The sequence below is a fragment of the Rhea americana genome, unplaced genomic scaffold (genome assembly GCF_003343005.1).
Source record: "Rhea americana isolate MKP2758 unplaced genomic scaffold, rheAme1 scaffold_3, whole genome shotgun sequence".
In the NCBI taxonomy this organism is placed as follows: Eukaryota; Metazoa; Chordata; class Aves; order Rheiformes; family Rheidae; genus Rhea; species Rhea americana.
In genome coordinates, this window is record NW_028186423.1 from 9836469 (window position 1) to 9851679 (window position 15211).

Sequence of the window (15211 nt, forward strand, 5' to 3'; positions counted from 1 at the left end):
AGAAACATTGATRTTACATATTACATAAAATATTTTCCTTTTCTCAGTTTTTACAYTACTATTTTGTTTAGATATTTTTCTAAGTCAGAGAAAAAGGAAGAAAAAATATTGCTTCCATCCATGTTATTGTTAAATTCACCATAGTAATTGTTTAGAATGAACRTAGAAAGTTTTGAACTGCTTTTTTGAAAGTACTTTTTTAATTGTACTATATTGTAGTGTATAAATACTGCATATACTTAAATTATTCTATTAAAAAGCAGAGAAAATAAATATGTGAAAAAACATGACTTTTAATCAATATTTTTGAGTGCTTTTTATTAATTTTATTTTATTAATCTGTAACTATAGTCTACAAAATGTTTTAAATTCATCAAAACAAAACAATTTTAAATGGATTTTTGTTGATAAGGGTTCATTTCACTTGAGGCAAGATTTTACAGACATTATACGTGGAATGTGTAAATTCTACTTCTCACAAACTTGCTGAATTTATAAACTCTACAAATACTGATCACATTTCCTCCTCAAGCAGGTTCTTTATATGTTCTTAAGAATATAAAATAAGTGTTATCTAGCCAACTTTGCATAAASGTTAACTAGAGGAGGCACTCTGCTGATCACAAAAAATGGAAGGGGGGGAGAGGCAATGTGAAAGCTGATGGCAAATCTGTCTGCAGTGACCATGAGATGACAGAGCTTAAGATGGCAGATCCTGAGAAGAGTTTGTAAAATGAACATCAGATTACAACCCTGCATGTCAGAAGTGACTCTTGACTGAGCTAAAATGCAAAATGGAAGTACACAGAAGGTGGATGCAGGCATGGGCTATATGGTGAAAATACAGAGACTTTGCCCAAGCACACAGAAAAGGAATTAGGAAATTGGGAATTAGGAAAGCCAAAGCTCAGGAGCAAATGAAGCTAGAAGGAGACATGAAGGGAAAGAAGGGTTTCTATAATTATACTGGTAGCAAAAGGGAGATTCAGGAAAACTTTTGCCAGTGGTCAGTGAAGTAGGGACCTAGTGACAAAAGACTCACAAAAGATGAAGCTACTTAATGCCTTCTTTTTCTCAGCCATTTTTTAGCAAGGTCCACTTTCAGGCCTCCCAGGTCCCTGTACCTAGTGGCAGCATCAGTAGGGTRACAAAGTGCTACCTGCAATAGAGGAAGAYGTAGGTAGGGAGYACTTTAAGCTAATAGGGTATACRCAAGTCCATGGGACCAGAYTGGAYGTATTCCAAGAGGARCATCTGAGAGAGCTGGTCAACATCACTGAARAAACACTCTTGTCTTTGAAAGATCATGACAGTGGGGGAGATTTCTGAAGATGGAGAAAGACAAATATCATGTCTGTCCTCAAGARGGGCAAGGAGAAAGATCTGAGGAACTAAAGACTGGTCAGCCTGATCTAAGACTCCAAAAAGATTRTGGAGCAAATCTTTCTAGAAGCCATGTGTAGGGTCATTGATGACAGTGAGGATGGTCAAAAAGTGGAACAGGTTGCCAAGAGAAGTTGTGGAACCTCCATACGTGCAAATATTTAAAACCTAAGTGGGTATGACCTTGAACACTTGATCTAACCTTGGAATTGAATCTGACTTTGTAGTTGACCTTGCTTGGAGTGGGGACAGTTGAATTAGACTCCAGAAGATCTCTTTCAACATAAATTATATTCTAGGATTAAACAAGCAAGATTAAACCAGAAACCTTCTTTCCTGCTGCCCAGTCACACCTGTCTAACAAAACACAGAGTAAACACTGTAAAGAAACACAAAACTCAGACCACCATTCACAAGATTTTTTCTTGTCAGACAAAATATCAGTCTATGCAAAGTAATCTTTTCAATTCTACATCATTCAACAGTTGTTTTGCCAATTCTTTGAGATTTGATGCTTTGACTGCAGATCACAGAGAAGTAAAATATCAAATGGAAAAATGTCTGAAGATTTGTTACAAAATCTAAATAAGATTTGGTTATTATTTCATGGTCAATCTTCTTATTAAGATATTTTTCCAGCTCCAGGAGGATTTAGATATGCTGTAGAATTGAAATGACAAATGTGAAATTAAATTTACTACTGGCAGGCTGTAATACAAATATGAACAGCTGTCTTGAAAATTGTGGAGAGAAGAAGCTAAACTAATAAAAAAAATGTGCAGTGACAGTTTTCTCTTCACCTTCCCTCCAAACTATGCAGTCTACCAAAATATTTATACTGGTAAAAATGTAGTGGGTTATTTCAAGTAATCCATATTAAATAAGGTAAACAACACCAAATGTGTAATATTTGCATGTGTCCAATATGTATTTTTTCAGTCTAGTTTAAGGATGTTAATTCAGGCATTGTATAACATTTTTTTCACCTCATTTGTGTCTGAAAAACAGAAAGGTAACTATAGAACAAATAACTTTCAGGAAAGAATAATCCAGTTCCCMTTTTTTACACAGAGTTCCACTGCTTTGATTTTAGTAATGTATAAGGATGTTAAATTGGACATAGTTAGAAGTCCTTAGAATAGCAGAAGGTCTTTATCACTCTAGTTTTTTTCTGGATGGACAACATCTTAAGGCAAATTTTGCACTTGTGGAATCCAGCAAATTCAGAAGGACTGAAAGACTAAAGTTCTAGTCTTTTTGTACTTGTTATACTCATAAGGGAAAGATCTTGATGATTTACATAAAAACAGCATCACATTATAATTATGAGGAATGAACAGAGTGTCAGCCACATAATATGTTATACAAGGCAAAGCACTGGAGCACAGGAGTAGAGCCYGTTATTAACTTGGTGAGTAGAAAATATTAAGAGGCTTTACTGTCCTCTGGGAATCAGAGTTTATCAAGGAAGGAAGGAGATGGGAAAGTGGTAGCTCTTAGAAGATATGAGAGTAGGAATAGAGTCTTAAGACAAAAAAAGGCCAAAGGAAGATGTGGAAGTTTCCTATGTTTATTGCAATTACTGACCTGAAACCAAATGGACTTTATGCTTCTGTCTCATAAGTGCTGCAAGCTATCTAGGTCCATCTTAACGTTATTGCTGGTTAAGTGGAGTTATTTTCTTATTTACTATAGTTACTGAGATGACTTAAATACTTTGATGATGTTTCTTGACTATTTTTCCTTTTTTTGTATTTTAACGATGGCTTTGACTTCTCAGTCTTGCACATTCCATTCTTATTATGAGAACTGGAATATCGAATATGCAACTTTTCTGTACAACAGAAGTTTTCTGTCTTCACTTGGGACAGAAAGAACTCTGTGAGGTCGAAGTTGYAAAGATGACCTTACAGTACTCCTCCACACCAGAAAGCGAATTTATTAATACCGAAATACTYTGGCTATGTTTAGGCTTTCCTGCTGGGGTAACCCTTGCCTTTTCCTAGACACAGGGCCTCAGCAGAGAAACCAGGGCACAGGCAGAGAACAGATCATTCTCACTTTGCAGCCTTATATAGAGTTCAAATGCACAGGAACTTACAAGCATTCTGTATATTTTAGTGGACGCTCTAGGACCAGATTTTCATTTACATCCATTAAGCCAAAGGCTACAATTAAGCTAAAGATCTCAATGAAAAATTAGTATTTTAAACTCTAATGATAATCCAGACCYAAGCATCACTCCATGTATACTAGCTGCTTTAATATCACATCACCTTATAGAATTTTACAAATGTTAATGCCATTGTTCATTATATTTTTATAGTCATAATTACAATTAAAAGTAATAAAGATATTTTTCAATTCATTCCATATAATGATTCATGAGAAGTTAATGTTCAGTATTAATTTATTCTAAGTGTATTTTGGTCTGAGAGACTCCATAGGAGACACTCATCAGCATGACATGACTGTGAGCTAAAAATGATGCTGTGTTCACTGTAGCTGTACAACATCCCATTTTAGAAATTCTATTCTGTTCAGAAAAGAACAGCATTACAACAAGGAGAATAATTTGGCACACTCACAGTAGAAAGTTTACTAGTTGAGTGCTACTATTAAAATCTATCTATCTATCTATCTATCTATAAATATATATATATAAAACTTTAAAGGCTCTTCCTTAAAAGTATGCAGCCAGCTACCTCTGTGATGCTTACAGCAAGTGCAAAGTAGGTATAAGGTACTACAGAAAGTATTGTTCAAGAAATAAGCAGATGCAGGACATTTACTGTCATAGTTTGAGTACCATGCATTTATGTCCTACCTATGCGCAGGTATCTTGCGATTCCCTGCAATCAGGATAACGTCGCAGAGCTGCTGTTGCTTCAGGTAGCTCTCCATCTTCCTGAAGGTTTGCTCAGCATGGTGAACAGCCTGGTAGAACTCCTCAGAGCTACTCGAATCCATGTCACAGGGAGGTGACAAGGGGTGGCCAGCTGCTGACAGTCTGCAACCGCAAAAGAAATGCCATGTTGATAATACGTGACATCCAGAAGCTGTTAGCGGTAATCAGTGCATCCTTCCCCTAGTCTCCTCCCTAGAAGTTGGAAAAATCTTAATATACTTGAAGAAACAACTAAAGTTGTAAGTCTTTAGCACTGAAGCACTCTTTCAGCACAGATAGAAGTAATGCATTTCTTTCATCTTGTTAAGCAGTGATTAACCCCATATATAAGAGCAATAAACAAATTCAGTATATTCATGCTAATGCTAGTTGTACAGCTATTCCTTTATTATGAATGACTGAGTTTTTCATCTTTTTTATCATTTTAGAGCAAAATTATTTTACAGAACTAAAYAAATCATTTATTTCTGTAATTGTTTCATCATACGCATACGCAAAATAAAAGAATAATGGAAAAAGCAATTCTATCTTTCCACTGATTCAAGGAGTGCATAATCTAGTTCACTTCTTCAAAATTCATATTCATTTTATATCACTTGAGAAAGAAATAAAACTAATCAACTTAACTGACAATGAACTGGGAATAAGTCTGCAATAACAAACTACAGACCTGTATTTTAACTAATTAATACAAAGTGATTTAGACTACTACTGATTTCAGAAATAAGAAAAAAAAAGATCATATAGAAAAAATCATATAGAAATGGGAGGCATTTTTTTTTCATTATGCAGCCATATTTTCTTAGTTCAAAGTTATTTGGAGTGCTTTTGATTCAAAACCCTTACTAAAATAAGGAAATGTGTCAGTAAGCACTAGCCCTCGAGGAAATTATGTGCTTCCAGATAATGCATGACACAGACAATACCCCCTTCTTTTACAAATATGTAATGAAATTGTTTCAGATGAAAACTCTGATTTTTTGTACGTCTTATGATGATGAAAATGAGGTATTTCATTTATAATCAAGCTGATCAAGTTATTTCACTCAACTAGATATATACGAAACAGCTTATTAAATCAATAGAAGATCATCAGAGTACCAAAGGACATATTTTAATGCCAGTATATCAAATTATATTATTAGTTGATTCAAATCAGTTTATGTATATTCTATTGAAAGAGAAATATTAAGGAAAGCATGAGAAAATCTGATAATTTACAATAATAAAGCAGCAGTTTCATTAGCTATGTTTGCAAATCAGTCAGAACCATATTCTAAGAATGATATTAACAGATCCACAGGATAACACAATCTGCATTTCTGATGCTGGAAACGTTTGAAAGGGGCATAAAGATTAAAAATCAGTGATTAAAATTAAATATAGGTATATTAAAAAAGAAAAAAGTCTTTATTGTTTTTGTTTGTGTCTTGGTAGACTGTAATATTGTTTAAAAATAGTATTTGCTATGCAACGATTATTTATTTTTGGACTAGTTTTTGTTCAAAGTTGTTCCAAGTACTCTGCTACATTATTGTAGGAGAGTCATCAGAGGAAAGGAGGAGGCTGGTGCATCTCCCAGCCGCAGTCATTCCTAGGTTTCCCAGCACTCCACTGAAGTGGCAGCCTGCCAGTGGATGCCAGGTTGGAAGCCTGCATAGTTGAGGATGGCCTACAGAAAATTTTTAAAGGGAAATTCATTCCAGTATATTAATAATTCCTGCATATAGCACAGTATAGCATAGTCTAGGGTGGAGGTAAAAAGATAAGCGAGTTGAATCTCTGTAAAATTATGACACACATTAACTTCAATTGCGTAGAATTAAAAAAGATTCTGAAAAATCATCGATATTTTAAGTTATTCAGTATTGCAATTTCTAGGCTAGTAATGTTACAATATATGTGGGCCTGAACCATCTGTCCTGGGTAGAAACTGAGAGACTATAGCAAATTGGATTGGTATAACTTTATTAACTACAGTTCCACAACAGAAACAATTATCAATCAGTAATTTAGAAAGCAACACTTCCTTCATTCTGTTATAATCAATTTTTTTAATTCATAGTAGTAGTATAAGCAAAATATCTCACACAAACTCTTCCTAAAGAATAAAAGAAATGTATTCATTCTATATATGACATAATCTCCTGTGTTCCCATCCTTTGCGGCTGGTTCCCATCCATGGTGCCAACCATGGTGAGCAGAAATCCGTGTTTATTTTCATATGTTTCTGAATGATCAAGAAATATTTTCACATAAAACTGTAATGACAGAGCTAAGCTCATTGGTATGGATAGTGGGTATCTTTCTCTTTCTCTCTCTCTTTTTTTTTTTTCTCACTCAATTTTATTGTAGCCCTGCACGGACTTCTTCAGTGTTATTGCTCAAGAATTAGAATGGCAAGTAATTTACAGGAGAGAAAGTGATGCCTAATAAACAAGATTGGTAGGGAAAAAYAGACATATTTTTTCACTTCCTCCAGGGAATTTAGAAGTGACAACAGCAGCAACTCAGAGAAAGGAAAATAACGAGAATGAGCAGGTCTGAATGTGTTTATATTGTTTGTTATATCAGAATTTAGGATATAGACTCTAAGCCAGTTTACATTTCACCAGGCAACGTATTGAATATGCCTCTTCTTGATTATGCCAAACATGCTGCTCTCTTTAGGTCAAAAAAAAGTGGAAGTATTCTGACTGAATTTATACTAGGCTTATACAAGTGAGGTGAGATTAGGTTATTTTGTTCTTGAGTCACTAGTCTGTATGCCATAAATTCTGTTCTTTCCTGCATGCCACTTATAAACAATGCTTTCCATCCTCAAATTCATCAGTATATTTAACACTTTATAAATTCCTACTCAARAAATAAACCCTGAAGGCACAGTAAATAATCCTGAAAACCAGCATGTAATTAGCTTTTATCTAACTTTTATTTAACTTCTGAGCAAGTGGAGATAGAAATTTTGTTATTTATCCTTTTCAGAAGTTATATCTTTTTCGTTTTAAGTGTTCTGTTTGCACAATCAATAATTTACATTCAGCCAGTAGCTTGCTAATACAGGATTTAGTTAAAAAGCTTCAGTCAGCAAGTAACAGTTGTACGAGTTTATTAAATGCATGTATAGGTAATTATGACCAATTWAAAAAATATATTCAAAATATCAAATAGGACTTTTAAATCACATTAATTAAGCCCTGAGATGAATAATTGTTTACTCAAAAATTGCTTTTCTATATAAAAAATAARTATTTTTAAACATAGTTCAGTGCATATGATAAAGTCACTGTTCCTGTTCTATAGATAAATCTGCATAATGTATAACTTAAATTGTTGATTCCTCTAAAAGCTAATTTGGGGGCCAAATTACTTGTAACATAATTTATTCCCTGGACCCCACAAGGTGAAATTCAAACACTAGGTCATCTGTGTGCCTACTAGAAATACGCGTGGTTCCACTGTTGTTTTGTGTGTCTGTGCACAGAACATCTTAGGAATATTATCAGCTTCAAYATCCAAAATAAAAATGAATTTCTTCCATAGGTTAACATGCTTCCTACCTTAAGAAAATAGTAAATATTGAGTACTAGAAAATGAAATACTAAAAATGACATTAGAAAAGACCAACAAAAAAAATGGTTTTAGTTATTACATTAATGGAGGTTCATTAATGGAGGACTATCGTTCATTTACATTACTCTCCATTTCTCTTTTATTTTTTGTGATATTCATCTTCTGATAACAAGAATCTTTGACGTCTCAAGCACGGCTTTGATTTGCCTTCACATCTGTCAGCAAAATACATACCGTACTTCTGGCAATTTACAAACAAGCTATAATTAAGTTACATACGGGGTGAAATGACAGAAAGGAGAATGGATTTCTAGCTAAGGCAGTGGCAAGGCATTATAGCAATATTAGCTAGTAGTTTGTCATGTAATCTTAGACAAATGGTTTGAACAGTGTTCAAAACATTCAAAACWCTGGAAGGGCAACTTCCTCCTCCCCTTCCTGCCTTGAAGAGACTGCAGCCTTTCCCCTCCAGCATGAAGGGACCACTGTGATATACYGAACATTATCGCTACGAAGAAAAATAGTATTTTCTTGTTTAGTAGCTAGACTGAAAAAGTAGAGAAGGAAGAGTTTGTTCAGGTTGATATTTTTTCCAGGTTACTAATAAAACATGTAAAATAAGATTTCTGTTTTGGTTCATGTCAAAATACTTTCATTTAAGTTGGAATTTTTTCTTATCTAACACCTTTTAGAAGCTAGATAACCAATCTAAGCTACGAACATAGGCTCTCTCTAATATCAYTGGAGAGAATCTAACAAAAGTAAAGAATTAACTCCCTCCTGGAATATTTGGTTCAAATTTATTCAATCATTTTAAAACTTTTTATTTATGCTTTTTTGAAAAAAAYAGTTACAGAAAATTTACAGGATTTTTTCAAAAAATCTTGACTTTCTTTTTTGAATTTGTCACTGAATTCAGTTAAATTCATGGCAATCCCTTAATCCTCCCTTCAGTCTTCCCCCATTTTTATAGAAGTTTATTATTGTTATTAATGAAGCAAGTTTGCTCTATGAACCGAACCAATGGAACTTTTTTTTTTTTAAGTATTACTGTAAATCCTTTATCTCTACTCTTGAGTTCCCACATTTTAACTTCTACAGTGTTCTAAACAAGAACTTCAGATTTTTCCTCTTTCTCCTCTTTTTTTCGAATATATATCATCTTAAAAATAAGTTTTTGATCGTTCTTCACTAGTATTTCCATTTCCTCCCCATACATTTTCTATCTTATGTTCTTCTATCAGTTATGCCTTCATTTTCTCCCTCCAGTTCTCCCAGCTTCCAACAAATTAAATAYTTTTTCACTGATGAGTAATTAAATGAGTTCTGCAACGTGAGGTTGCCATGACAGATAGTCAAACTTTGGAAAAAATAAATATTAAAATAACATAAAATATCCTTTGTAGGAAATGTAAATATTTAAAATTTTGATTCTATTCCGTATCGAGACAGAAAAGATATATTTTTCTTTTATATGGGTGGAAACATGCAATATTGCAATGCTATCATTTCACAATGTTAAAAGAAAGGTTATAAATTGTCCCTAAACAGCATAACAAAACATTCACCTTTTTATTGAAAGCTTTGTTTTAATTAYATCTACTTATGAAAACATTTATAACATTCTTGTGAAGACTTAATACAATACAATATTCCAATAAACACATTTCCTAGAAGAGTGCCAGGCCTGTGCTATTAACAGGGAGCTTCACTCTCTACAGCAACTATTCTGAGAGATAAAACAAAAGCTAGCCCTGACGGAAATAGTGCTATTATTGACAGAAAATAGCATTTCAATCAAAGGACTTGTTAGCAACCGTCTTGCTTAACTTATGCAAAATTCCCAGTCATTCCTTTAGTAAAATAGTACGTTTGTAGAAGTGACTATGCTTRATGTTTCATATATTAACTTATTCATATCGCTCTTTTAAGGTTTTTTAATGTAAGAATGTCAGATCTCATTTCAACAGCTTTCAAGACACCTGACTTTATTTGTAGAAGGAGATAACTAGTTCATGCATTCTTTTAGATTTTGRTAATTAATGGCTGATATTTTAGAGGTAATCCTTCTTCAAATCCTGTCTGTGAGCAAATAAGAACTGCTTCTTTATTTAAACAGTTAAAATCCATAGTTACAACAGGTATTAATTATAAGTATTTATAAGTGACTTTATTATAAAAACACTTCCCGCAATGTCCACAACCAGCCTATATTCAGAGCTAGGCAAAAGGTTAATGATTTTGTTTCAAATGAGACGCTATTCAGAAGAAAAAAAAAAAGAGACAATGGGATAAAAAATATCAGAAGGAAAAGGTGGCACCATTATAATGGAAAATTATCATATAATATAGGTGAGAAAAGTCAAACCAGTTAAGTGTTAGTTCTTTTAAACTGCAAATGATTTTCTCGCTAACTTTTCAGTTTTTCCTTGTACCAGATTCCTCTCCCTTCATTTCCTCCTCCAGTTATGGCTAGTTCACCTAGGCTTGAAGTGTCACTCTCTAGTCTGAATGCTGTGATTAACTTTCCTGATGTCTTTAAGGTTGCAAGGGCTTTAACCTGGTCTAGATTTGCAGTGCTGGGAGAGACACAAGTGGGACATCTTACCAATACACTGACTCATAAATATTATTTAACTATGTGAATTAGAAGGCATACTGGAGTGCCTTCTGGATCAGGAAGCCCAGACACCAGCTGAGTATTTGGTATCTATCATATCCATGGCCAGCTTCCACCCAAGACAGGCCAGCACTCCATTTCCCCTCTCTCTCTCCTCCCTCCTCCCTCCAAGGGAAGCAAATATTATCAGGATGAAGCTATCTTCTCACAACATAATGATGTCTGCTTTCTGCTTTTTTGATGTCCATCTCATTCTGAAGACCTAAATTACATAGTCTTTACCTGGCCTCTGAACTACTTACAGACTCATGTCAAGCATGGGTGCCCCTAGAGGCACCTCTAACATTTTGTGCACYTTCTAGCCTGCAGCCTGAGAGGATTATACACAGTCTTTGCACCTCAGCCCTCCAGGYTGCTTTTTCACAGTCCAAGTCTGCCACAACCCATGGAAGAGCAATGCATCTGCTCACACAGAGCGAAGGTTCCCAGCCCCTTACACACACTCCTTAAACTGGACAGAATGCTAAACAATCGTTCCTCTCCTTATCTCAATGGGGGAAAAAAATCCTTTTTTCTTTCTCCAGCTAATTATTCCTTGCTCTTTGCTTTCTCATTCCTCCTCTCACTCCTTTTCCCAACATAATTACATATTAAGTGCAGACTGGAAAGTCTCATAGATCGTCATAGTAAGAGGATAGTGGCCTTGAGCTGTTACAWAAGGCAGAAAGAGACCACATATCTATCACTATTAAACATTACAACATTTGGGTTTTTTTTTTCCCTTAAAAAATTCAAAATCACCAAATCATGATTACTGAGTGATAGATAAAAGAAAACAAAGCACTTTCTCTCCTAACAGCTGAGCTTCCTTGCAGTACCTGAGGCAGTGAATATTTTGTGTGTGCTCTGCATAACCTCTATCAATCAAAGCAAGATTTTACTTTTCTTTTAATTAATCTTCCTTCATTTTCACAGGCTACTATCTTTTTCTAAATTAAAAAAATGATTTCTTTCCAAATCTATTATGATATTTTATTATGAGTCTGTGAAATGCAATTAAGACCTCTTACTGTTCCTTTTCTTCAAGTCAAAACATAATAATTTGTTGCAGTATATCATTGCAGAAGATTCTTTCATATTGAAAATCAGTCTCATTATCCTTCCTGAAACTCATTTCAGCATAAAGATGATCCTTTTATAAACTTTACTTCAAGTTCCTGTCACTTARGTAAATCCACACCAAACTTTTGAAGAAGATCTGAGAGACTTAGATGACTTTTTAAGGTTCTTCATTCCAGCCAACATCTGGAGCCTGGCAGCTATAGCACTAATTGTACGGATACAAACCCCTGATGTGAGTAACAGCCCTCAGATTTCATGCACCGATTAAGCTTTCTTTCCATGTCTTTGACCTCTTCTGCCTCTAAATAGTCTTGCYGTGCAACAGTAGAGAAAAGATGCTGACTATCTGCTATTCCGCTTTCTCCCCCACACAGCTAACAGTGCCTCTACTGCTTTATCAGCTTTGCATGCCCACGCAGAAGGAGYAGTTCTTGAGAAATCTGGTAAATGAACCTGTAGTTCACCTAGCTACATATAGACATATTTAAATGACTTGGAAACTTATTGGTGTAATTTCTGTAATATATGGTCTTTTCTTTCTTTTTTTTTTCCTCCCCATTCACATTTCCAGAGGAGCTTTTTGCCATGTTGGATATCACTATCTGAATTTATTTGTAAACCTTGATACTGGAAATGGAGACCTTAAAAATATGAAGCCCAGGAAACAGGTACAATCTGCATATAAATCTACATAACAAATCACTTCCCTGAAAGGAGGCAAATCATTCTTCCTGAAAGCAGAAATCAGAAAAKGTGTCACAGGACATCTTGATTTTTAAATACATATGCAACTGAAGAAGAACTGAGAAGCACAATCACTTTTTCTTAAATTACTAACAGTAGTTTTTCTCCTCTTTTTTTAGCTTAAGATAGAACAAAGCCTCCTTCATTAGAGTATGGCTTGGTCACTCTGCATTCCTCCTCTCTTTCTCCTTTCATTATCAGACAAGTAGAAAAAAATCTCTATTACAAGTAATTAGAGTTGCCTCAGACCATACGTAAGACTACTACTTCTTCAAGTATACATTAATTGCTGCTCTGCCACCAGCTCCATCAAAATCACTGCCCTTATCCACCATTCATTTTCAGTTAATGAAGATTTTGAGTTCAAGATGAAATAATAAATAAATAAACTTGCACCACTGTACAAGTTAAAATCCTTATATTTGCCAGATAGCTTGCTTCTTTTTACTTCAGAAAAATAGAATTGTTGATTTATAGTTTTCCCAATCTCTTAAGGCAGCCAAWTATATAAAAAAAGAAGAAATCCTAACAAATGGGTTAAGCATTGGTAATACATTCATAGCACTTTAATTAACCAGTTGGTATTGTAGCAGGGGAATACCCTCTTTAACAGGAGGGCAGAAGTTCATTATAAAATATTTTTCATATTCTGGTTAAATATTTTCTAGTATATATGATATTGCATTTCTACCAGTCAAAATTTGAATGAAAAAGATTATGACTCAGTTAAAAATTTAAAATTGCAGTTTTTGTCTAAACTCTACTCCTCTACAGAAGCCAAGTCCTTCCATTTCTAAAATAAAGTAACAGTTATATCYTTTCTTCATCATTTTTAACCTGCATGTAACTGTCTGTATTTTATTTTTGTTCTTTTATTTCATTGTCATAATCTACAACCTTTCCTTCAAAAGAAGCGCTCAGTTTTGTTGCTCCTATCAACCAATTAACGTAACAAAAGCAAAATTCACGAGGCGGGGGTGCCTGGAGTACAGAGCCACCAGGCACGTGCAGGCTGGATGGCAGACAGCTTCATCCCCGCTGTGGAAACCGAGGTGGGAGTTACTTGCTGSAAAGTTTGAGCCAAAGCGTGAAGACTGTTATATGCGCGACTAATCCTGCCGGCCTCACGTGAGAGGCTGCAGTCGTACTCTGCTGCCTTCCCGCGCGTGGTAAGCGCTCACGAGGGACTTGGGTCTCCGCACGCTGCCCCGCGGCGCGGCGCCGGCTGAGCAGCGCCCGCGAGGCCGGCGCATCTCAGCCCGCACGGACTGCCGCAGCTCCCTCGACGCCAGGCAGCTGCGACGGCTCATTCCAGGTCACGGTCTGCCCTAAGAGCCCTTCTGAACTTCTTAAGAGCTCCAACATAACGTACTAAAACAGGTCTCCTACAAAGCTGAAATAATTCTCTCATCCCCCAATGCCACCTTTTACCAGTGTGTTAGCACTTTATAACTCGGCTATAAAAGTGGACTGAGCTTGAGCCTGGAGAGAAGGATGAGTGGATATTGTTATGCCTGGTCTGTCTTAATAGCCTTCCTGGAGAAAAAAGGTGTGAGCAGCTGGCTAGACTGCCCTTCCAGGTACTCCAGAGAGATGTTGGTCACACACCTGGTACCAGATCTGCCCCTCAGAAATAAAAACAAACTTCCAGGGAGGCTAGTTATAATTGAAAGCGTRTTTTTCAGGAACTGTTATTTTGATGGGTGGTACAAACTATTTAATAGATAAAAAATAGAAGTATAAAAATGAATGTTGATAGATATAACTAACTTCGGTTCCTTTAAGAAATAAGAAACTCTGCTAAGCATTTCAGAATAATTATTGTAAAATAACCATTATTCACTGATTTTCTGTAAAATTAACATTATTTACTGATTTTATTTTTTTAGTTTCCTGTAATCTAAACTTACTTAGTCATGGSTAAGACTCACCATTTCAGTGAGTATGATTTTACGTCAAATAGATGATTAAATAGAATATATACAAGGTGAAAGGTTCACAATTAGAAGTCAAACTGTGTTGGATAACAGGGCCTTACTGATTTTTACAGGCTAGTCAAAATAACATTTGCTGACAGCTTTATCATTTCAGATTATGAAAAAAAAATGAAATTGTATTGTATTGACTTGAATTTCTGACTTTTATCATTAAAATAATAAATATTAAATAATGCCTAACACTATATAGATATATGATAAAAACATAAAAGAACAGAATTGGGAACTGACTTTGATTTACCTACTGCCAAAGACAGAATAATTAAACAAGATGTTAACAAGGAGCTGACATGAGATAGTATTTTATTTCAGAAGTCATGCATATAAAACAACTCATGCTTTTATCACTGTCCATTATTTATTCACATAATTCCACCTAAATGAGAATTTTATAAATATAGGAAWTGAAGATTGTACACACAGAGTTTTATGAAGTAAACAACAAATAATATGCTATAGAGGGGTACCCTTATAGGTAGCTCTACCTGTACGGGGCATGCTCACACATTAGGTGACCCCACTGGTCCCTTTCTTTAACATTGGCTTTTGCATGCATCCTTGCAACCCTGCTATATTTTCTCAGTGAATGGCCTGCATTTATGCTTAAAAGAGATGTCAGTGTCATATGTAACTACCTTGTCATGACAAATGACCATATCTGTATGGATGAGTAAATTAGTTGACATAGTTACTCATTCAGAGTGTGTRTACAAATATATGCAGGGATATAGATCTCTCTTTTATTAAGAGGCACTTGTTTCCAGCATTTAATTTATGATGTAGGTACTTTCTGTAAATAGGAATCATATATCTGAATGATAGTAATGGCATGCAAAAAAGGACAAGTATTGTATTACTATTGTA

The 15211-nt window shown here is 35.0% G+C and overlaps 1 protein-coding gene across 1 annotated transcript in view; it reads right to left on the reverse strand.

Annotated features, from left to right (window-relative positions):
* KLHL1 (kelch like family member 1) overlaps positions 1-15211 on the reverse strand; it is a 248194-nt gene that overhangs the window by 178748 nt on the left and 54235 nt on the right. Inside the window, exon 2 of the mRNA XM_085309552.1 lies at positions 4211-4393. Coding sequence (XP_085165678.1) covers positions 4211-4393 — 183 coding nt within the window. The remainder of the gene's footprint in view (positions 1-4210; positions 4394-15211) is intronic.